Here is a 21,640-nt window from a genome sequence, read left to right as displayed (position 1 = left end):
AGGTGCCTCCACCATGGCATCTTTCAAGACCGTCCACTGATAGGCCGCTGCGTAAACCCCAGAGCGCAGCACAAGACCGGGGTCTTCGGCCTCTCACAGGCGTGGCCGAACCGGAAGCCCGCGTTAGTCAGGGGCGGGCATGAAGGAGAGTGGACAGTATCAGGGCCTAAAACGTAACCCTTCCAGAATCATGAAGACGGCTGTTCACAGAAACTGTATGACAAGAGCAAGTATCTCAAACGGACTAAAGTTCAACAGTGGTTGTAATAGGTGCGTGAGACGGTGGGGACGGGGTTTGCGCAAGCCTCGTCCTCTGCACGAACCTCAAAGAATCGTGGAGGGATCCACTGAGGCCGGGGTTCGTGGCTTATTTGTCGATGACGAGTGAATCTCAGGCAGCAGTGGCTTGCCAATTGTCTCTGAAATGGGACGAAATCGAGGGGGGAAGAGGGGAGACGACGGGGACCTTGGTAGATTGTGATAGGCGTATATAAGGTAGGAACTTCCCTGTGGTTGGTTCCTCTTGATCTGTTGCTCGTTTTGAGGTTATTCGGAACCACGGTTACGTTCTTGGTTGAGTGACACACTACACTGTTCAGGTATAACCTGGCCAGACCTAGATTTGCTCGATCTCCCTCACCTCACCTCTTTACACACAGCTTAAAGCCGCTAACATGAACGAGAAGACTGGTTCGTTTCACCATGACAACATGGAGGCTCCCAAGTCTGACAAAGTGATGCCTCTCTTCTCTCTCAAGGGTCGAACAGCCATTGTCTCTGGTGCTGGTGCAGGCATCGGACTCGCCGTTGCTCATGCCTTTGCTGAGGCGGGCGCCAACGTTGCCATATGGTACAATAGCAACAAACAGGCATTGGACGAAGCCAAGAAGATTGAGAAGGAATATGGCGTCAAATGTAAGTTTCCATTAATCCTCGAATCTTATTCTCAACTGCCCCGCCGTCTGAGCTTGAACTTGTGCTTACAAGACACAGGCAGAGCGTACCAAGTCAACGTTGTCTCTCACAAGGCCGTGGAGAGAGTCATCAACGAGATCGTCGCCGAGTTCAACGGCCGGCTTGACGTCTTTGTCGCAAACTCGGGCATCAGCTGGACAGACGGCGACTTCATCGACGGACCTGCAGAGACGGTACGCCGCGTGATGGAAGTCAACGTTGATGGCGTAATGTGGTGCGCCAAAAGCGCAGGGGCGCACTTCAGACGTCAAAAGGCTGAATCAACAACGTTGGACGGTAAACCGTTGGAGAACTTTGCTGCAGGTAGCTTTATCGCTACGGCATCCATCAGCGGGAGCATTGTCAATGTTCCACAGAAGCAGGCCGTGTACAATGCGTCAAAGGCGGCGGTGATCCAATTCTGTAAGTACCATGCTGATAATAAAAGATATTGGAGACTCATTACGACGTAGGCAAGTCACTTGCTGTAGAATGGACTGGCTTCGGCCGAGTCAATACGGTGTCGCCTGGATACATCAAGACGGAGATTCTGGAGTTTGCCGACAACGATATGAAGAAGGTTTGGAAGGATAGGACAGTCATGGGGTGAGTTTACGGTCTTTGAGTTCCGGCAACTTACTAACGTGACTTTAGACGTGAGGGTGAGGCCAACGAACTCAAAGGTGCATACCTGTACCTGGCTAGTGACGCATCGTCGTATACGACAGGCCTGGACATGGTCATTGACGGGGGCTACTGTCTGCTTTGAACTGGCAACTGGGAACTTGTGTCTTGGCATGTTAGGCTGACTCTGGATTACTGTTGACACGGATATGGGCATCATTCGAAGGGCACGTGGCCATCCATCAGAAAGCCAAGCGTTTTGGTACTCTCGACACCGTTGACGTCGCAACTTGGGACATCAAAAAGATGGGCCTAGGACACTTGTCAGTTACGAATAGACACCGTTAAACGTCATTTCGGGATCACAAATAGACCAGACGGGACTATCCATGACGAAACGGAACAAAGAACCGATCTGATCATCCCCCTATCAGGCTGCCAACCACACCACCGAGACAGCCGAGGCAAGGCCCCTGTCCAGTTGGCGGCCTCACGGGGTTTGTGATTTGTACTGTCATTGTGTGGAATTCTTCTTTCGCGAGGTTCCAGCATGCATCATACGCGGCTCGCGTATCTGGGGGAAGAAGGGTAATAGCCTTTCTGGCTTGATTGGTAGGTAGTCAAAAAGTTGACAGGAAATGCTGGCAGCGAACAAGGTTGGGCTGTGACGTGGGGCCAAGGAATGCCAGAAAATAGAAGTTGGAGATTCGCTGAGACATTCTGACGATGAGAGTTGGGAGCCTCGATCCAGGATATCAGTTTCCAGACGAGAGAACCAACAAGTCGACATACCCCATCTCGGGCTGCTGAGTTTGACTGTTCGCCGTTTCACCGTTTCACCGCTCCATCTGTCGACTTGAACCCCAGCTTCGGTGACAGTCTGGGCCTTGGGCCGGGTCTAGCAGCGCAAAAAATATGGAATACTCCAGGGCATCGGTCCCCTTCTCCCGCCCGCATTTTGGCCATGTCAAGCAAGATCCAGGTACAATCATAGACACGCGAGTCCACACCAGGGGATCAGGCCCCTCCTTTCTCCTGGTTTTCCGCCGTGAATGGAATAGCAATAATGCGTTTCAGGTGTGGTAGATTCGCAATTTTATATGGTCGAGTTTGGGCTTCCTAGATCCCCTATGAGACCTAAAAAATCATCGTCCCCTTCTCCAGCCCGCTTTTCACTGTGGAGGGGGGCAATGTTGCGCGCTCTAGCTGCAATCATGGACACGCGAGTTCACAGGAGAGAGCATTGCTAGGATCACCACGTCTCTCATTGGGCCGACGAGGACGCCCGCTGAGTCTGAGGTGCTGTCGGGCTTGAAAGAACTCGACGCCCCAAAAGTACCTCTGCCCGCCTTTTCAGGTACAGCGCCACCTAGGTAAGCGGGATCCAGTACCTAAACCTGCCCCCCAAGCTACCTGGGTCCGGTCTGGGCCCCTACCTTTTGTCTCTGTGAACTGAACTGGACTGCACTGCTCACCCGTCACCTCCTGGCTGCTGAGAGGAGAGTTCTCACCTTCCACCTTCCCTCCCGCCTCTTGTCAGCCCTATCTCGCAACCGTCCTCCTTCAAAACCACCACAGCTCCCCTCCTCCCTCACGCTTCCTCCTCCCGCGCCTTCACCCCCCAAACGCTCTGCTGCCGTCGCATCATTCTTAAAGGCACTCGAGGCCCTGACGACCATCCTTTTTTCGACGACAAGCAGCAGCAGCTTCTAATCTCACCGCCGCCCAGCTCGGCCAACGCTCCCCCCTCGTTGTCGCCGCCGCAACCCCTAGCCGCCCGCCATGGACCCCGAGAGCGAGTACAACGCTCCGCCCTCTGTCGAGGAGCGGCGCAACGTCCAGGTCGATAATGCAATCCGCGCGATTCAGGAGAAGAAGCCCGTCCCCGAGATCGACTTCACCATCCATACCATGGAGGATGGCTCCCAGGTCAGCACCTTGGAGCGTGTGTGCAAAGGTGCGTGAGATCCCCTCCAACTCGCAACCCCGCCATCATCATCGACTTTGTTGTCGCAGAACCACCCGCTGCACATTTACACTCTCTCCCGTGTGTCTTCAATGTTGCCGCCCGTTTTTCAATACAGCCTCTGACGCCATGGCCATGTCATTTCTACTTTGGTGTTCGTGTAGCTGACTTGCAATCGCCTTCTTGTAGATGTCCAAGCACCCGCCATGTACAAGCCTACCGACGATCAGTTCTTCGAGGACGAGACCCAGACCAAGCCCGACATTCAATTCCTCAAGCAGCATTTCTATCGCGAGGGCCGCCTCACCGAGGAGCAGGCTCTCTGGATCATTCGCAAGGGCACAGAGCTCCTGCGCGCCGAGCCCAACCTTCTCGAGATGGACGCTCCCATCACCGTCTGTGGTGACGTCCACGGCCAGTACTACGATCTCATGAAGCTGTTCGAAGTCGGCGGCGACCCTGCCGAGACCCGATACCTGTTCCTCGGTGACTACGTCGACCGTGGCTACTTCAGTATAGAGTGTGTTCTCTACCTGTGGTGTCTGAAGATTCACTACCCTAAGACCCTCTGGCTGCTGCGAGGAAACCACGAGTGTCGCCACTTGACCGACTACTTCACCTTCAAGCTCGAGTGCAAGCATAAGTACTCCGAGGTCGTGTACGAGGCCTGCATGGAGTCCTTCTGTGCCCTTCCTCTCGCCGCTGTCATGAACAAGCAGTTCCTCTGCATTCATGGTGGCCTGAGCCCCGAGCTCCACACTCTCGATGACCTAAAAAGCGTGCGTATTGGCTTCCTTTTGTATGCAAAGACTTGCGATTGACATTTCCCAGATTGACCGTTTCCGTGAGCCTCCCACCCAGGGCCTCATGTGCGACATCCTCTGGGCCGATCCCCTTGAAGACTTTGGCCAGGAAAAGACCAGCGACTACTTCTTGCACAACCATGTCCGAGGTTGCTCGTACTTCTTCTCTTACCCTGCCGCCTGCGCCTTCTTGGAGAAGAATAATCTTCTCTCCATTATCCGCGCCCACGAGGCCCAAGACGCCGGTTATCGAATGTATCGCAAGACCCGAACCACTGGTTTCCCCAGTGTCATGACCATTTTCTCCGCTCCCAACTACCTCGATGTTTACAACAATAAGGCCGCTGTTTTGAAGTATGAGAACAACGTCATGAACATTCGACAGTTCAACTGCACTCCTCACCCCTACTGGCTCCCCAACTTCATGGATGTCTTCACCTGGTCTCTGCCTTTCGTTGGAGAGAAGATCACCGATATGCTCATCGCTATTCTCAGCACCTGCTCCGAGGAAGAGCTTAAGGAGGAGACACCCTCTTCTACCTCCCCTGGACCCGCTTCACCTGCGCTGTCCCAGGATCCCGAGTCGATCGAGGTCAGGCGAAGAGCCATCAAGAACAAGATTCTCGCCATTGGACGATTGTCCCGTGTGTTCCAGGTCCTGCGAGAGGAGTCGGAGAAGGTCACGGAGCTCAAGACTGTCTCTGGTGGAAGACTGCCAGCTGGCACACTCATGCTGGGTGCTGAGGGTCTGAAGAACGCCATCAACACGTTCGAAGACGCTCGAAAGGTTGATTTGCAGAACGAGAGGCTGCCCCCTACACATGAGGAGGTTGTGAAGCATCAGGAGGAGGAGCGACAGACGGCGCTGCAGAAGGCCGCGGAGGAGGCCAACAATGATACCAAGTTGCAGCAGCTGTCCAGGAGACTGAGCACGTAAGTTAAGACGTCCTTGGAGTTGTTGAGCACATCACTAACAATATCGCAATAGGGATCGCAAGAGTCGATCAGCCGCGTCATCGTCATAAACATAGTTGTACAGTAGCATCTACGTTATTGTTGTTAACGCTGAAAGCTGGACTTGGATGAACGATGGATTGATATTCCTCCCCCCGCATGCTGTTTCCTTGGTCGCTTGAAGCCACCATTTCTTCTCTTCCCGTGATTGCCGAGTTCGCAATCACTGCTATGGTCAAGACGAGCTTCAGCTTGCCGTCGTTGACTGACTGACAATGACGCTCACACTCGTAGCAGATTCAAAAGCAGGGCGAATGACCATGTTGTACTTTGAGCGCTAGATATGCACACAGCTCGGACACGTTGTCTAGAGGCCGGCAGGTTTACTCAGGGTTTGTGGTTGCCAATGCACCTTAATGAATACATGAATGCTTGATCGTATTTGGGCTGTATATGTGCTTTTTCGTCATGGGCACGGTCATTGTGACTCTGAATGCTGTGCGAGACATTCTCATCTGATGCAGTGCCTCCTTGCCAGCTCTATAGAATAATCTTGTCTCCCTCACTTAGCCGTCCCCATACATTGGCTTGGGAAGGGGATATGAGAGGGTCGAGGTAGATTCTGTACTGTGCCGTTGCACTTCGCGAAGTGGTTGCCGTATGCCAGTCCATAGAGCCACCAGATATCAGGATCAACCAGGCGGATCTTGTGCAGAAGGGACAATTTCCAGCGGTGCCCTTGCTTTCCCCTGTTCAGAAACTATGCGCCTCTCATTAATGCTTACAGCACCTTCTGGGCAAGCTCAAGGAGATCAAAGAAAGCCTCCCTCTCGAGATCGGTCTTAGCCAGACCAAGGCCCACGACCAAAATGCGTCGATCATCTGGCGACCTTAGAGATAGATGGCTTGCGAGTTGCGCTGCGTACAGCTGCCCAAGCGTCTCACGCTCCTCGCCACCGCCGCCGAGCAGTGTTGTGGGCGTAAGATGCGTCGATGGGAGGAGACCCTTGTTCATGCTAGGCAGCGTCATTTCAACTACTCCTGCCGAAGACCCCGTCAGGGGGACTTGTATCTGGGTCCAACAGTTAGCAAGGGTCAAAGCTGAGAAACGAGGACGGCATACCCATTGTGAAAGACGGCCTTCTTGAGAGATGGTGAGGAGGATCTTGTCAGAGAAGTTGGTAGACGTTACTTCGGTGGCAACTCCGTTGACGAGACCTGAAGCTTCGCGAGATCTTGAGGGAAATGATTCCTCTCTAACATCTATGCCTTCCATCTTGAATGAAGTTATTGTCAATGTCTGGAGGTTGACGGTCTCGACGTTTCGGGAGCTTCTGGGCCATCGCAAGGAGTTGGGCCTAGAGCGGCCCCACCACCCCGCACTAAGCTCAAAGAGGCTTCAGGTTCTGGCGGTGGGAAAAGGCAGAATGATTTCCGTCCCAAAATTTCATGAATTTCCTTGTCGCGGTTCCTGCTCTCATTGAATCGCGACAAATCGTCGATTCGTGTCATTTTCAAGGGATTGGTTGTCGCCCTGGTAGACAATATCCCAACATGGCCAAATACGTCCCCCGTCAGAGAAAGCACAAGGTGCTCGCCCGTGAAAAGGCAAAAGAAAACGCCCGTCATGAGGTTGAAGACACCAACCAGGATGAGCTTCTGCCCACGGCCAAGGCTGAGCGCGAGGCCAAGAAGGCTCAGATGAGGGAGGAGCTGCGACAAGAGGGCGCCAAGATGAGCGGCAAGAAGGCGAAGCGCCTGGAAAAGTACATTGAGGGCAAGCTGCGCAAGGACGAGAACCGGGAGCTTATCGCCAAGCTTGCGGACCGCAGGATCGATACGAGCTTGTTCTCGAGTAGTCGATCGCTGGGTCAAGGTCGCGAGACGAAGAAGGAGGCGATTAGGAGAGCGATGAGGGAGGAGAAGGCAGGTCTGGAGGGTGGTGAGGAAGAGAGGGAGAAGATCCTGCTTGAGAAGAGAAAGGAGGTTGACCCGGATCAAGGGAGCTCCAGCGATGAGGAGGAAGATTCCAGCGAGGCGGAAAAGGAGCCTACCAAATCTGAAACCGCCTCCAAAGCACCAGCAAAGCCAAAGCCGGCAACCAGTGCGCCGGCAGTTGGCTCAGGTCTGAAGAGACCTCTCGAAGTCGACGACGAGGGACGACCAGTCATCCAAAAACGGCAAAAGCGAGGCGGTGTCAAATCAAAGTTCTCCCTGGTCCAAGTCGAAGCTCCATCACCCGAGGAGTCTGAGGACAGCGGCAGCGAAAGCGACGAATGGAACGGATTCAGCGACGATGCGGCCGAGCCCCAGAAGGAAGACGAGAGTTCGAGCGAAGAGGAATCCGAGGATGGCGAGGGCTCCAGCGAGGGGTCTGAGGAAGAATCGGAAGAAGAATATGAGGACGAAGACGAAGATATGGAGGATGATGATGGAGAAAAGGCACAGAGGTCATCATCTTTCAAGGCTTGGGCTCATCAGCAGCGAAATGAAGCCTTGGGTTACCAATCAATCGAAGGAACAACGACGAACCTCGAAATCCCCAAACCAGACAACTTTGTCCCTCGAGCCCCTGAGCAAGACCCCTTGCCTATGGAGCTGAAGCCGACCGAGAATATCAACCGAAAAGTATACAGCGTGTCTGTCACAAGGACACCGGATGTTCAGGAGGCGAGACTCAAGCTTCCTGTCGTGTCAGAGGAGCAGAGGTTGATGGAGGCCATTCACAACCACGACATTGTCGTAATCTGCGGTTCTACGGGTTCTGGAAAGACCACGCAGATTCCCCAGTTCCTCTACGAGTCTGGATATGGTTCTCCTAACTCGCCAACTCCCGGTATGATTGGTATCACACAGCCCCGTCGAGTTGCTGCTGTGAGTATGTCGAAGCGAGTTGCCGAGGAGCTGGGAGACAAGTCAGAAGTGGTGGCATACCAAATCCGATTCGAGGGCACCGTTGACCCCAAGACGGCTATCAAGTTCATGACTGATGGTGTACTGCTTCGAGAGGTTGCTCAGGATATCACGCTGAAGAAGTACTCTGCTATCGTCATTGACGAGGCCCACGAAAGGAGTGTCAACACTGATATTCTTATTGGTATGCTCAGTCGAGTCATCAAGCTTCGGGCGGAATTGGCACAGGAGGATCCTACTGTTAAGCCCCTGAAGCTCATCATCATGTCTGCCACGCTGCGCATCGAAGATCTCACCATGAACCCTACTCTCTTTTCGACACCACCACCTGTTCTCGAGGTCGAGGGTCGACAGCATCCTGTTACGATCCACTTCTCTCGAAGAACTCAGCACGACTATGTTGACGAGGCGTTCCGCAAGGTTAGCAGGGGTCACAAGAAGCTACCTCCAGGCGATATCCTGGTCTTCTTGACTGGCCGCAACGAGATCTTGCAACTCAGCAAGCAACTCAAGGCTGCTTTCGGTGGTCCTAGGACCGCAGAGGGGCCTAAGGTACAAATATCTGCCACCGAGGCTCCTGTTGAGGTGGAAGATATTGAGTTTGGTGACGTGGATGACCATGGAGGTGACGATCTAGATGATCTTCCCTCAGATGAGGACGACGAAGAGGATGAGGATGAGTTCCAGATCGAGGAAGACCAAGAAGTGGCGCCTCTGAAGATGCGAGTTCTGCCACTCTACTCTCTGCTCCCAACTCGAGAGCAGATGCGAGTCTTTGAGCCTGCTCCCGAGGGCACACGAAACATCATTTTGGCGACCAACGTTGCTGAGACCAGTTTGACCATCCCTGGCATCCGTTATGTCTTTGACTGCGGAAGGTCAAAAGAGAGACAGTATGACCGGCTCAGCGGCGTTCAGAGCTACGATATCGGATGGATCAGCAAGGCGAGCGCGAACCAGCGATCTGGTCGTGCGGGTCGTACAGGTCCCGGCCACTGCTACAGGCTCTATTCTTCTGCCGTGTACGAACGAGATTTCCCATCTTTCACAGACCCCGAGTTGCTGCGTATGCCCATCGAGGGCATCGTGTTGCAGCTGAAGGCGATGAATCTGCAGCACGTTGTCAACTTCCCTTTCCCTACTCCTCCAGACCGAAGGGCCCTAGCCAAGTCAGAGAAGCTCCTGACATATCTTTCGGCCATTTCATCTACCGGTCAAGTTACTCCGGTTGGCCAGACTATGTCGGTGTTCCCCTTGTCGCCCCGGTTTGCGCGCATCTTGTTGGTTGGCCATCTGCATGACTGTCTCCCCTACACGATCGCCTTGGTGGCCGGTTTGTCTGCCGCTGAAGTCTTCCTCCCTGAGAACCAAGCAGTTCCAGCGTTGACTGCCAAGGACGATACCGTCATCCGCACCACAGCAGACGTCATCGCCGAGGATCGCCAGGCCAACGTGCGAAAGATGTTCAACTCGGTCCACAAGAACTTCTGCTACCTAGACGATCGATCCGACGCCATCAAGCTCCTGCAGGTCGTGGGAGAATTCGCACATGAGCCCACGGAGGAGTGGTGCGAGAGTCACTTTGTTCGGTTCAAGGTGCTCAAGGAGATCCAGCAGCTGCGGAGACAGATCACGGAGCTCCTGCGAACAAACGTGTCTGCCTTTGCCAACCTTAAGTACCAGGACAAATTGGACCCTCCGTCGCCGAAGCAGGTTGCTGCGTTGAAGCAGATGGTTGCGGCTGGCTTTGTCGATCAAGTTGCTATTCGGGCGGATCTTACACCGAACCCCCCTGAGCAATATCGCAAGCCTCGACGACCAATCGATGTTCCCTATATCCCCTTGATGCCCATTCATACTGGACAAGAGGTTGAGAGCGATCGTGCTGTGTATATCCATCCCACATCGCCCCTTGCCCACCTCAGCGTCCAGGAGTGTCCTGAGTACATTGTCTACTCATATCTCCAGCGAGCCACACAATCAGGCGTCGACTCAGAGAAGCGGCCCAAGACCAGAATGCACGCGCTCACAGACGTGACAGGCGGACAGCTAGCAGGACTGGCCAAGGGAACACCGCTCATCTCGTACGGCAAACCGATCAAGGAGCTCAAGACGGCAGCTGGCGCAGACGGAGCTACCGTGCGGGAGTGCTTCGTCGTCCCTTATCTGAGAGCCGAGAGCGCGGGCGGTCAGGGGTGGCCGCTGCCTGCGAAGAAGGTGAAGCAGAGAAAGGTTCCCGGCAAGGGATGGGTTGTGGAGTGATTAGTTAGCGGGTGACAGTTTGTTTCTTCCAGGCACTACAAGTTGAAAAGTTCATAGACAAGATACCTCATGGTTATATACAACGGCACATGGCGGTCGAGATACTGTGCGAGCTTCTGAGTGTGAAGGGGAATGGTGTTGTCCTATTGGATGTACTCGACGTCATTATGCGAGCATCACACAGCGTCTCGAGGACTTCATAGAAGACAAGTTTAATAAATGAGACTGGCAGTTCAACGGCTTCATCTGACAATTGAACGACTACTTGATCTTAAGATACCTATTTGTAAATCATGTCTGGAGCAACAACTACTCTCTTCCCGGGGGTCGCCCTCGTAACAGGCGCCTCATCCGGTAAGTACTCACTCAAACCGAACCATTCACTCCATATGACTCTGACACTATGAACCCAAGGCATCGGGCGACAAGTCGCCATATCATTTGCAGTAGAAGGATGCACCAAGCTCGCCCTCTTCGCCAAAAGCGGACCCGGCCTCGCCGAGACCAAGAACGCCATCAAGGCCGTGTCCGAGGACGCAGAGGTGTACACATTTGAAGTCGACCTCTGCGACACGGATGAAGTCCTCAAGACCATGACGCTCGTCATTGCACACTTTGGCCGTATCGACTATGCAGTCAACTGTGCTGGTATGCTGATCAGGATCACGAGAGATAATGTGCTGAGTCTTGTTTAGGCATCTATGGTCCCTCAAAGACAAGTCATCATGTCACGCCTCAAGAGTTTGATGAAGTTATGCAGACTAATTTCCGTGGACTGTGGCTCTGTGCGCGTGAGGAACTGAATTACATGACGACGCAGGATGTCTTGGGAACTCATGATGGGCGGCCTGGATTCAGGGGCTCGATTGTGAATATTGGGAGTAACCTTGGCCTTGTTGGAAGACCAGAAGCTCGTGAGTCTCTGTCACCAAGATCTCGCATAATTCAACTAATGCATGATGTTTAGCTATATACAGCGCGTCCAAGGCGGCCGTCATCGGCTTAACCAAGAGTGATGCTATTGATGTAAGTTCCCCTACCCAGATAATATCCTAGGATATAGCTCACGGGACTTGTAGTATTCGCAAAACAAAATTCGGGTCAACTGTGTCTGTCCCGGAGTCATTGAGTGAGTTCTCCTGATTCAAATATTCACATCAACGAGCAACAACTAACCTCGACAGAACGCCCATGACGGCTGGGCTCCCAGATGACGATCCGATTGTGCAGACCGCAGTCATGAAGAGAAAAGGCACGCCCCAGGAGGTAGCAGATGCGGTCTTGTTTCTGTCCAGCTCAAAGGCCTCCTTCATCCAAGGCGCCGTTCTATCAGTCGATGGCGGTTACACCATCAGCTGAACAGCTTTAACCAAGTAGGCGGCAAGGGATATATAATTCAACTGTATTGGGTATCTACCAAACTTCAAGCATAAACTCCCGTTTTGTTCCAGAACGCCGTTCCCATGCTGCCAGAATCCCCACCTCAGGATGCAGCGGGTGTGCTGGTGCTCAACATCTTGCTCTTCTTGCGCCGCGGCTTTGACATGGTCGCTGACTTGGGCGTCTTGCTTTTGTCGTCCTTCTTGTCATCGACCTTGGTGTTGATAGTTGGCCCGCTGATACTCCCAATGCCCTCAGACTTGGCAAGTTGAGGTGGAGGGATGACCTTGCGACCGGTGGATGAAAGATGGAATTCTCCTGGACGACCGGTGATAGGGTTCTCGTCGATGTATTCGCCGCCGTATTTCATGTGAACCATGAGGGATTCCTCCACAAGCCTCTCCAGCGATGCCTCGTCGTCCTTCTGAGACGCCGTCGCAGGAAGAGCGGAGGCCTTGCTTGCTTCTTCGGGCATTGGCGTGGCGGCAGCAGAATCTTGGGCCTTGGATCGTGCTGGGGGTTGGTTCGAGGGTAGTTGGTACACGTGGCCGAGAGAAGGACGCCACTTCCTGATGCTCTCAGCGGAGGATGCTGCTCGCGCGATCGCCGAGGACATTGTCATCTAGACGCCAGGTTAGAGGTGCCAGCCAAGGAGACAGCATCATTGAACTTACGATCCTCGCCGCTAGAATGTCATTGAGGGTAGGCGCCATATAGATATTCTCTCCCACCACAAAGTACGAAGCATGAACAATGATCTCGTCCCTAGCCTCGTAGTGCTTCCGCCGTGTCTGTTTGCGAATCACCCACACACCAGTACCAGCCCCAGGTCCCGTCTCAGCAGGCTCCTCCGCGACGCGAAACTCGAGTCCAGCCATAGTGTTAAGACGGCCCTCAAAGGCCTCGCGGGTCTGAATGTCGGAGAACATGGCCGAGTTGTTCATGGCCTGGTTGTAGACGACGGCATTGTTAGACGTGCGTTCGAAAAAGGGCGACTCGGCGAAGTAGAAGAGGATGCTGTTGCTGTGCAGGCCGCCCATGTTGGCGATCGCGATCGGGGAGCGCCATTGGATCTCGTCGAGAGGGGGGTCGTTGGGGTTTGACATGGCGATTGGTGATGTTTACTCAAAGAAGTTTGGAGGTTGAAGACGATGGCCCAGGGATGATTCAAGACGGAAGCAAACCGCGTGGGTGCAAGAAATAGGCGGGCATCTATTGTCAGCGGGATACAGCGTTATTTATGTCACCCTCCGGAGCTTTGACGTGGGGTTTAGCTTCACGCGCGCGCTCCAGGGATCTTTCAGGTGCATCGCCCCGCAATTCTTTGAGTGGCGTCGCAGCGCATCAACTCAACCTTGGATTTTTCAACTTGCAAATCAACATTTCAATCTCAACAACAACAAACGTTTTGCGCGCGCCCAGAAGAACAGCTCCCATCTTCCTCATCACCCAATCCCACTCCCACTCCCACCATGGATCTGCTCTCCAGCATCCGCAAGTCTGGGTCCAGAGGAGGCGTCAACTTCAGCTGGGACGACGTCGCAACCTCGAGCCACCGCGAAAACTACCTCGGACACAGTCTCAAGGCCCCCGTCGGACGATGGCAGAAGGGCCGCGATCTCAACTGGTACGCCAAAGCCGATGACGAATCGGGAAAGGACGATGAGACTGGCGAGACGGAGGAGGAACGTCGCGAGAGGGAGCGCAAAGAGGAGCTACGAAAGGTCAAGGAGGCAGAGGAAGATGCCATGGCTGCAGCTCTAGGGCTCCCTCCTCCTGTGCGGAATAGCTCTGGCGCGAACGCAGTCGAAGTCGGGGCCAAGCGACAAATGGGACCGGCGAGCGGGCCACCAGGCGACGAGGAACCTACGGACGGAAAGAGGGAACGCTCGCGGCGCCATGATGATGCTGAGAGGCGAGAAAGGAGGCGACACCGGAGTCGAAGTCGGAGCCGAGACCGTGAACGTCGCCACAGGAGGCACAGAAGGAGTAGGAGCCGTGATCACGACAGGGACAGAGATGAGGACAGACCCAGAGAGCGGAATCGGGATCGAGATGAGCGCAGACATCGCCGCGGTCGTGACCAAGATGACGCGGGCGAAGGGGGTGATCGACGACGAAGAGATAGGAGCAGGGACCGCCGACGATCAAGGTCAAGAGACCATCGCAGACGCAGCTCCAGCCCCAGGCCCCGTCGACGAGACTAAGGGACCGAGGCTCAAATTCCTTGAGCGCGACCACTCAAACAGGCACACGATACCCATTCACAACAGCACAAAGGCCAAGGGCGCAAACGATTTATATTACCGGAGTTTTTTGTTCAAAATGAAGACTCAATCACTTTTTATGAGCGAGTTTAGGCGAGACAATGCATCAAGGCTTAAGAGTTGCGCCGTTGAGTCGAACTCTAAGCCTCACGTCGACAACATGGCTCATTCTCAGAAACCGCAAGGTTCACAATGATATGCTTAGAAGAGCAACTTGGCCTCTAGCTATGAGCACGACATCATGAGCCACAGAAAGCATGATGTGAAGCATCTGACGTTTCCAGGCTTGTCCAGGATATACCCATTAACGACTTTAATGTTGCAACAGCCACATGTGCTTTTTCCATGTTAGAGCAGCTACTTAGTAGTCATTATTAATAGCAAAGACCAAGTCTTAGTATCTTTATTATTCCAAAGTTTGGCATCAACCAAGAATCGATTTGACTCAAAGCAACCCATTCATTCCCCTGGTCGTCAAATGCATTCGGAGTTCGGACAAGCATCCAGGGACCCCGGCACTTGAGAAGCCCGCCCCGAACACCCACCGGGTTGACGGGCCCCAGCATCCAATGATGACAGTGAATTTTAGCGGCGAGGCTGCCCCAGTGCCACTAAATCTCCCATGACAATAGTGGCGGTGGCTGTCATAATTGGCTGCTTTTCATCCCAAGACAGTGGACAACGTCACTCCAGGGACCTCCTTGCGGCAGCCTTGGGACTTGAGGTGTCTCAACCACGGGCACCAAGAGGTCATCCGGGCTCCTCATCATCAACGACGACGCCGTTTCGCCACAGTCCGGGGCTCTTCTTTAACATTCCATACTTCTATCCTCTTCCTCCATATCACAAAGAGCCTTCTGGTCATCTTTATCGCCTTTGCGATACGTCTTACTTGCATACGTAGCTCTTGTCTGCCTTGTGCCCACGCTTCCGAACTGCAACAAAGACGTTGAGGCTAACCACCTCTCTAGGCGGGCGTTGTGCTACTTTCTGTCTGCCTGGCTAATCGTTATCTTCCGGCCGAAATCTTTCTATATAGACCAGAGTCGAGAATGCGAATTTGATCCATACACAACCAAGAAACGAAAGCTGTCCCAGCGATGGACTACTCAAGACTGCGGGCCGCCGCTATGCGGGATGGCGAGGACGAAGAAGCCGTTACTGTCGATACCCGAGCCCTGATCGACAAGGTTCTGGCGAGATACTCTGGAGAATGGACGACATTGCGAGAACTGATCCAGAACGCCGCCGATGCCCAAGCAAAGACCGTGAGCGTCAAGTGGGAGACGCTTCCTTCGACATCAGTACCTCTACCCAGCACCTCGAACCGATCCGACCTCCTGAAGCACGTCCTATCAAACCATACCCTCCGTCGACTCGTTGTGCAGAATGATGGCCAACCTTTTACCAAGACCGACTGGGGAAGACTAAAGCGAATCGCCGAAGGAAATCCGGACGAGACAAAGATTGGTGCTTTCGGTGTCGGTTTCTACAGTGTCTTTGCGGACTGCGAGGAGCCATTCGTCAGCTCCGGCAGCGAGGCCATGGCATTCTACTGGAAGGGGAATGCTCTATTCACGAAAAAGTCTCAGCTACCAGCAGATCAATCAACCCATCATACTACCTTTGTCCTGGACTATCGAAATACCACGACGCCTCTACCGAATCTACTCTCCGTCAGTCAGTTTCTGGCGACGAGTCTGACATTTGTAGCACTGGAGCAGATCGAGTTCTGGATCGATGACTACCAGATCATGGCCCTCAAGAAGAAGTCATCCCCAAGCGTGGAACTACCCCTACCGCGAGACCTCGAAGCAAGGACAAAAGATGGCCTTATGAAGGTTGTGAGCGTGGATAGAACCAGCACGCAGATTGATGCGTCATACATGGCTGCTATCGGCTGGAAACCACAGGCTGCGGCGACCACTACGAAATCTACAGATTCCTACGGCGCCACAGAAGCGCCCTCGCTGAGATCCTTCTTTGCGAGACTTACATCAACTGCGTCACAGGCTGGGCTTAGGTCCAAGGCGCAGAATGAGGAGAATGCAGCACAGGCAACAATCTCTGAGGATGTGACCAAGCTTTCGACGTCAACCATCTTCCTCCGGGCGACTTCTGCAAACATTCGGACCAATGTACAGGCCTCCTTTGCATCTGAACTGGAACGAGCTACAAAGAAACCCCCGCCAAAAACTACAAAGATTGGCATTCTGACTTCGTCTTATGATGAAGCTCAAGCTTCTCAAGATGCGGCGTCTTCTGGGGCACTTGGAAAGGCTACAGATGTCTTTGCATCTGTACTTCCAAGCAAAAAGCCAGGTGGACGTATCTTTATCGGTTTTCCCACCATGCAAACCACCGGAGCCGGACTGCACATTTCAGCTCCGTCAGTTATTCCAACTGTAGAGAGAGAGGCTATCGATTTAAACGCTCGATGGGTGAGGACGTGGAACGTCGAGATCCTTCGAGCTGCAGGAATCATCACCCGACTGGCATTTGCCAACGAAATGAGTGATCTTCGCAGTCGAATCAAGCAGGCCATGGACAAGGAGACCAAGTTCTCTCCGGCTGTCATTGCCAAATTCATGCCCGAGGCTCTACATATTCTCAAGACATTCACATTCGGCGACTCAACGCCGAGTGGGCAGGTCGGCCAGATTATCGAGGAGGCGTTCTGGATCTGCTTTAGAAAGGCTTCGATCGAGACCTACTCAAGTCGGGGTGTTCTGCAGACCGCAGATGTTCGCATTGCCTCGGAAGAGATGAGCAAATTCGTCGACAGCATCCCGGTGATCCCTAAGGAGATGGTGGATGTTCCTTTTGTCAAGAAACTCATCGACTTCGGTCTCATTTCGCACATCACTGTTACCGATGTGAAGAAGGAGTTGGAGACCAAAGCCATGAACAAAGTGCAGCTGATAAACTTCATCAGCTGGGCTGGCAAAAGGAGCTTCAGTGGTGAACTTGATCCTGGCAGCCGGGATGCCCTCCTGGAAGTCGCCGTGGGTACAATGAGTGATGATGGCGAGCAGGGCGAGATCATCGCCCTGGGAAGCATCAAAAACCATCTCATTGCCAACAGGATTCCCACAAGTTTGCCCATTCCACCGACCACCATCCCTCACGCACTCACAGCCAACTCTAGTTCTTCAGAGTTGCAAGCTCTCGGATGGGAACCGTTAGAGATTCTACCTTGGCTGAGATTCCTTCTAGAGACTGGTGCTGCCAGGTCTGAAGACGAGAGTCTAACGAAATCGCCCAAGTTCGCTGTTCAGGTCTTGACTGTGCTTGCCAAGAACTTTGAGAACTCAACTGCGACTGCAAGGACTACTATTGTCTCACTGCTTCAAGCCAACACGGTGGTGCCCACCAAACAAGGCATGAGGAAGCCCACCGAGTCCTTCTTCCCCTCTGTCAAGCTTTTCGATGACCTACCCATCATCCAGGGCTGTGAGAAGATCAAGGAGAAATTCTTGGTGGTTATTGGTGTCCGGAAGACAGTCGATCTTGAGACCATCTTTACGAGACTACTCAACGCTTCGAATGAGACGGGAGAACAGAAGTGGAGTCATGTTGAGCTCATCAAGTATTTGGCTTCAGTTCGGGACGATATCCCAGCTCAGGACTTGATCAAGCTGCGACAGACGCGCTTTTGTCCAGCTGAAGCTGGGCCAAAGGGTATGGAGCCTACCAAGGGGTCAGAGACACGATACAAGGTGTCGGAACTCTTTGAGCCTAAGGACTCGCTCCGTGCTTTGCAACTGCCTATCCTACAGTGGCCTGGCCCTCCTGGAAGCTATCGTCCAAGTAGCCAGGAGGCCAGATTCCTCAACTCACTAGGACTACGACCTCATCCTTCAGTTCCCGAACTTGTTGAGATGATGGCGGGTAAGGATGAGGCCTTGCGAGTTTCTGCTATGACCTACTTCCTTGCCAATCATCAAATCAATGGATACGCATCTTTCCACCTTGGCGACAGCACGAAGGCGATCATGCCTCTAGAAGGCAGCACCCGTCTTGTCCCGCCTTCACAGTGCTTTTACAATCCACGAGCATCAATCCTTGGGTTCAACGTCTTGAGGAAAGACCTGCACGACCACGCCATCGTAAGTCTACGATCAGAATCCGAATGAAGCATCAACTAACTTTGGTAGAAATTCGGTGTGGCCAGGGATCCGCCCATGGTAGAGTGTACGAATCGCCTGTTGGCCTCGCCCCCTGAGGATCACAAGAAGGCCGTTGTTCTCTTCAGCTACTTTGCATCTCGAATCACGGAGCTGGGTGAAAACAACATTGCCAAGTTGCGAAATGCCCCTATTGTCCCGATTGCTCGGACGTCGCGGTCAAATGAGAAATCAGTCTCCAAGATGGCTCACGTCAGTCCCTCCCGCGTCTATCTGGGAACTTCGTCCACGTACGGCGACATCTTTGACTTTGTCAATTTCAGCCCCGAGGCAAATGCGTTCCTGTTCCAGTGTGGTGCCAAGAGTGAGCCTACCAAGCTGGAGGTTGCACATATGGCGTGCACGGAACCGGCTCGCCTCCTTGGTGTTCTCCAGAGCTCAGAGAAGTACCTTGACCTCCTCAAGTCTCTAGCAGATGCTTCACCGATGCTTCAGCGCGATAGAGAGCTCTGGAGAAAGATGCGGGCAGCTCCTTTCCTCCTTGCGTACAAAGAGCTGGCAGCCCCCAAGGGCAAGTCGGACGACTTGGAAGATGAAGATGAACCCATCAGGCAGTATCAGCTTGCTTCTGCTAGCCAGATTGTCATTCTCGACGACATCATCAGCTATCGACTCTTCAAGGACAGGCTCATCTGTGCGCCGGAAGAGGACGCCCTCGAAGTCTTCTATCTTTCTCTTGGAGCTCAGAAGCTGAGTAGCATCGTTCAGGAGGACATTAAAATTGGACCACACAGCGACAGGCAAAAGACGGCTATGAGCCTCCGTAAGCATGTCATTGAGAGATCCAAGATCTTCCTCTTTGAGTACGCAAACTACCGACGCGACATCATCAAACATGACGCAAAGTGGCTAGACAAGAATCTCACCGTCGAGATTGTTCGTTCAGTTGCGCTGAGAAGGACCCTCAAGGGGCACACTCAAACTCACACGGAAAAGCGCTCAGCTGCGAGCAACAGAACCAGTAATGGCTGGGTTCTGTATGTGGCTGACGAGGCGAAGCCGGACATGTATCAGGTTGGACAAGCCATCTGCCAGATGCTCCTGAACCGACCGAATCAGCAAGCATACCTCTTCTTTGAGCCGTTCCTTACTCTGGATCTCTATGGTCTGAGAGCTCGTGGATACAATGTCGACCGAATCCTACGAGCCAAGGCTGCCGAGGCGAGAATTGCCGAGGAAGAAAGGCGAAAGGCACTAGAAGAGGAGCAACGCCAAATCCAGGAGAGAGAGCAACAGTGGAGCTCTAAGGGAGCAGAGGCGACTGCGGCTGCGGCTGCGCGCGAGGCTACGAGGGTGCCAGAGCCCCTTGGCCCAATGATGCCAGGTTCCTGGGATCAGCCAGAGGACACGAAGTCTTCTCAGAACCAGCAAGCGAGAAAGGGTAGAGGACTATTCTCCAACTTGACTCGTCGACTGGGCTTCGATACTGCTGAGCAGAATGACGAGGGCTCACATCAGCAGTTAGACAAGTTCTTGGACAAGCCCAAGGAAGGCGAGTCTTCTGGCAGCGGCGCGGCTGATACAGGCAAGCGGCCGCAGGACGAGGGGAGAGTGACAAGCCCTGCTGTTGTGCAACAGAATCTGCTCAATGCTGTCAAGTCTACCCGAGCGTACGGATCTAATAGTGTCTTCTCGGAGCCTCAGGTCAACCAAGTCAAGGAGCAGGCGACGTACTGTGACAAGACGCCCGCGCAGAACATCACGTTCATAGCTGAGACCGCCAACGGCATGAAGGTCTTTGTTTCCAGGGATCTTAAGGAACCTAGCGAGTTCCTGGCGAAGCACATCCAGAACGTCAACATCTTCTCTAGCCTCCTGACCGAGGTCGGCAACGTCTACTCGCTGTCGCCTAAGGTTCTGCATATATTCTACGACGAGAAGGGTGGCACTATCGCCTTCAACTCGGGAGGCAGCATCTTTTGCAATTTTAGATTCTTCCTTCAGCTGCACGCCGCGCAGATCGAGACCAAGGCTGGACAGGCCAAGGCAGAGGTGGCGACGTGGTGGTGGGTGGTTTTGGCTCACGAGCTGGCTCACAATCTCGTGACGGTTCACAACGCAGAACACAGCTACTACACGTAAGTTGAATCGTTCCTGATCCGAGGACAAGTGCTAACAGCATCAGTGAATCCTTTATTCAGCAGTACATCCCCAAGATGATTGCCAAGACGGCGCAGTGGACGACCAATTCAGGGGTAGAGCCGTCTCGACGGTATTTAGAGAACTCGACGCCCTCTGCAGCACCGCCACCTTACCCAGGAGGAGCAGAGAGGAGCTTGCTAGACTGAGTGGTTTGATTGCATAGCAGGGAGTTTGCATTGGGCGTTTTGAGCTACAGCGTGTTGGCCTCGATTGCAGATTTCATCATTGTGATGGTTATGACTACATATAGAGTCTAGATTCTTGTAGAGAAAGAGACGGACTATTCTTCACTCTAATTACATACTTTTCTTCTGGTCATTTTTGAATTGTGCGTGTTTGAACCTGGTTCACCCTATGTGCTTGGGTTGGAGGAGAGCCATAAGGTTGAGACTGGAAATCAACAGGAGGTAGAGAGGGTGATTCATTCACAACCTCACCACAAATTTAGAAAATATGTGTCCCATACATAATACGAACAGAATCATTGAACACCAACCATCTATTCAAAATATTATCAAAATCCAACAGGAAGAAGTAGGCCTTAAAACGTCCAAGAGTGCAGGGTAGACAAAACTGAGCGGGACATTGACCTCACGTGACCACAACCGTGACCAATCAACTCGGCTGCAATTGAGCTTGAGCCGACGCATCTTCAAGATCACGACCTCACCCTCTATCTCGGCAGAGCCGCAAACCGCCACGACCACCCGCCCACGACCCCTCGTAGCCGGACGAGACCCCGAGAAACCCGTTCTACACCCCAAGTTCGACTACCCGACGGTCAATTGCCCACCATGGTGCACCGCATCGCCTTCTGGAGCACCTTCGGTACGTCCTGAACCTGCGTCAATATGCCCGATCGGACCGAGGAGCCAATGCTTCCTCGCTGCAACTAGAAATTGGAAGAGAAAAACACCGGAGAGCGTACAGCTAACCCGATTACAAGGCCTCGCCGTGCGCTTCTGGCAGGTCGGCATCGAGATGCGACCCTTCTTCAACAAGTCCTCCCTCTGGGCCTACCCCGTGTACGCCCTCGGCGGCGCCAGCTTCGGATACTGGCTCCAGGGCGTCGACGACCGGCAGACCGAGACCCTGAGCGAGCGCAAGGCTATCCTCCTCGAGAAGCGGGCGCGCAAGGCCCAGCGGGACGCGGAGCAGGCGGAGGCTTGATTTGGGAAACCGAAAAAG

At 53.4% G+C, this 21,640-nt stretch overlaps 8 protein-coding genes and 1 pseudogene across 9 annotated transcripts, besides 1 other annotated feature; 7 read left to right on the top strand and 2 right to left on the bottom strand.

Annotated features, from left to right (window-relative positions):
- Positions 1 to 668: 668 nt before the first annotated feature.
- On the top strand, positions 669 to 1,723 carry NCS57_01145300 (annotated as a pseudogene). Its single transcript has 4 exons — positions 669 to 915; positions 994 to 1,377; positions 1,428 to 1,560; positions 1,609 to 1,723.
- Positions 669 to 1,723: a sequence feature.
- Positions 1,724 to 3,360: 1,637 nt separating this feature from the next.
- Positions 3,361 to 5,372, top strand: NCS57_01145200 (Serine/threonine-protein phosphatase; the record flags this gene model as incomplete). Its single annotated transcript, XM_053061168.1, has 4 exons — positions 3,361 to 3,535; positions 3,734 to 4,323; positions 4,376 to 5,280; positions 5,336 to 5,372. 4 exons carry the CDS (start codon positions 3,361 to 3,363, stop codon positions 5,370 to 5,372), a joined length of 1,707 nt encoding a protein of 568 aa, XP_052909554.1.
- A 710-nt stretch (positions 5,373 to 6,082) lies between these two features.
- On the bottom strand, positions 6,083 to 6,604 carry NCS57_01145100 (uncharacterized protein; the record flags this gene model as incomplete). The annotated part of the gene is made up of 2 exons (XM_053061167.1): positions 6,425 to 6,604; positions 6,083 to 6,373 (listed from the first exon to the last, which is right to left on the bottom strand). Exons 1-2 carry the CDS (start codon positions 6,575 to 6,577, stop codon positions 6,083 to 6,085), a joined length of 444 nt encoding a protein of 147 aa, XP_052909553.1. The 5' UTR covers positions 6,578 to 6,604.
- A 251-nt stretch (positions 6,605 to 6,855) lies between these two features.
- On the top strand, positions 6,856 to 10,476 carry NCS57_01145000 (uncharacterized protein; the record flags this gene model as incomplete). The annotated part of the gene is made up of 1 exon (XM_053061166.1): positions 6,856 to 10,476. The coding sequence occupies one exon, from the start codon at positions 6,856 to 6,858 to the stop codon at positions 10,474 to 10,476; it is 3,621 nt and encodes a 1,206-aa protein (XP_052909552.1).
- Positions 10,477 to 10,769: 293 nt separating this feature from the next.
- On the top strand, positions 10,770 to 11,835 carry NCS57_01144900 (uncharacterized protein; the record flags this gene model as incomplete). Its single annotated transcript, XM_053061165.1, has 6 exons — positions 10,770 to 10,830; positions 10,891 to 11,124; positions 11,172 to 11,390; positions 11,444 to 11,502; positions 11,556 to 11,605; positions 11,661 to 11,835. The coding sequence occupies 6 exons, from the start codon at positions 10,770 to 10,772 to the stop codon at positions 11,833 to 11,835; spliced, it is 798 nt and encodes a 265-aa protein (XP_052909551.1).
- A 124-nt stretch (positions 11,836 to 11,959) lies between these two features.
- On the bottom strand, positions 11,960 to 12,962 carry NCS57_01144800 (Mediator of RNA polymerase II transcription subunit 6; the record flags this gene model as incomplete). Its single annotated transcript, XM_053061164.1, has 2 exons — positions 11,960 to 12,478; positions 12,531 to 12,962. The coding sequence occupies 2 exons, from the start codon at positions 12,960 to 12,962 to the stop codon at positions 11,960 to 11,962; spliced, it is 951 nt and encodes a 316-aa protein (XP_052909550.1).
- A 366-nt stretch (positions 12,963 to 13,328) lies between these two features.
- Positions 13,329 to 14,063, top strand: NCS57_01144700 (MMtag domain-containing protein; the record flags this gene model as incomplete). Its single annotated transcript, XM_053061163.1, has 1 exon — positions 13,329 to 14,063. One exon carries the CDS (start codon positions 13,329 to 13,331, stop codon positions 14,061 to 14,063), a length of 735 nt encoding a protein of 244 aa, XP_052909549.1.
- Positions 14,064 to 15,223: 1,160 nt separating this feature from the next.
- On the top strand, positions 15,224 to 20,598 carry NCS57_01144600 (uncharacterized protein; the record flags this gene model as incomplete). Its single annotated transcript, XM_053061162.1, has 3 exons — positions 15,224 to 18,232; positions 18,281 to 20,388; positions 20,436 to 20,598. The coding sequence occupies 3 exons, from the start codon at positions 15,224 to 15,226 to the stop codon at positions 20,596 to 20,598; spliced, it is 5,280 nt and encodes a 1,759-aa protein (XP_052909548.1).
- A 498-nt stretch (positions 20,599 to 21,096) lies between these two features.
- On the top strand, positions 21,097 to 21,622 carry NCS57_01144500 (uncharacterized protein; the record flags this gene model as incomplete). The annotated part of the gene is made up of 2 exons (XM_053061161.1): positions 21,097 to 21,280; positions 21,399 to 21,622. Exons 1-2 carry the CDS (start codon positions 21,247 to 21,249, stop codon positions 21,620 to 21,622), a joined length of 258 nt encoding a protein of 85 aa, XP_052909547.1. The 5' UTR covers positions 21,097 to 21,246.
- Between the last annotated feature and the right edge of the window lie 18 nt (positions 21,623 to 21,640).

Source organism: Fusarium keratoplasticum, chromosome 9, assembly GCF_025433545.1.
Source record: "Fusarium keratoplasticum isolate Fu6.1 chromosome 9, whole genome shotgun sequence".
Lineage (NCBI taxonomy): Eukaryota > Fungi > Ascomycota > Sordariomycetes > Hypocreales > Nectriaceae > Fusarium > Fusarium keratoplasticum.
Note: the sequence above shows the minus strand (reverse complement) of the source record. Positions and strands in the feature narration are given on the sequence as shown.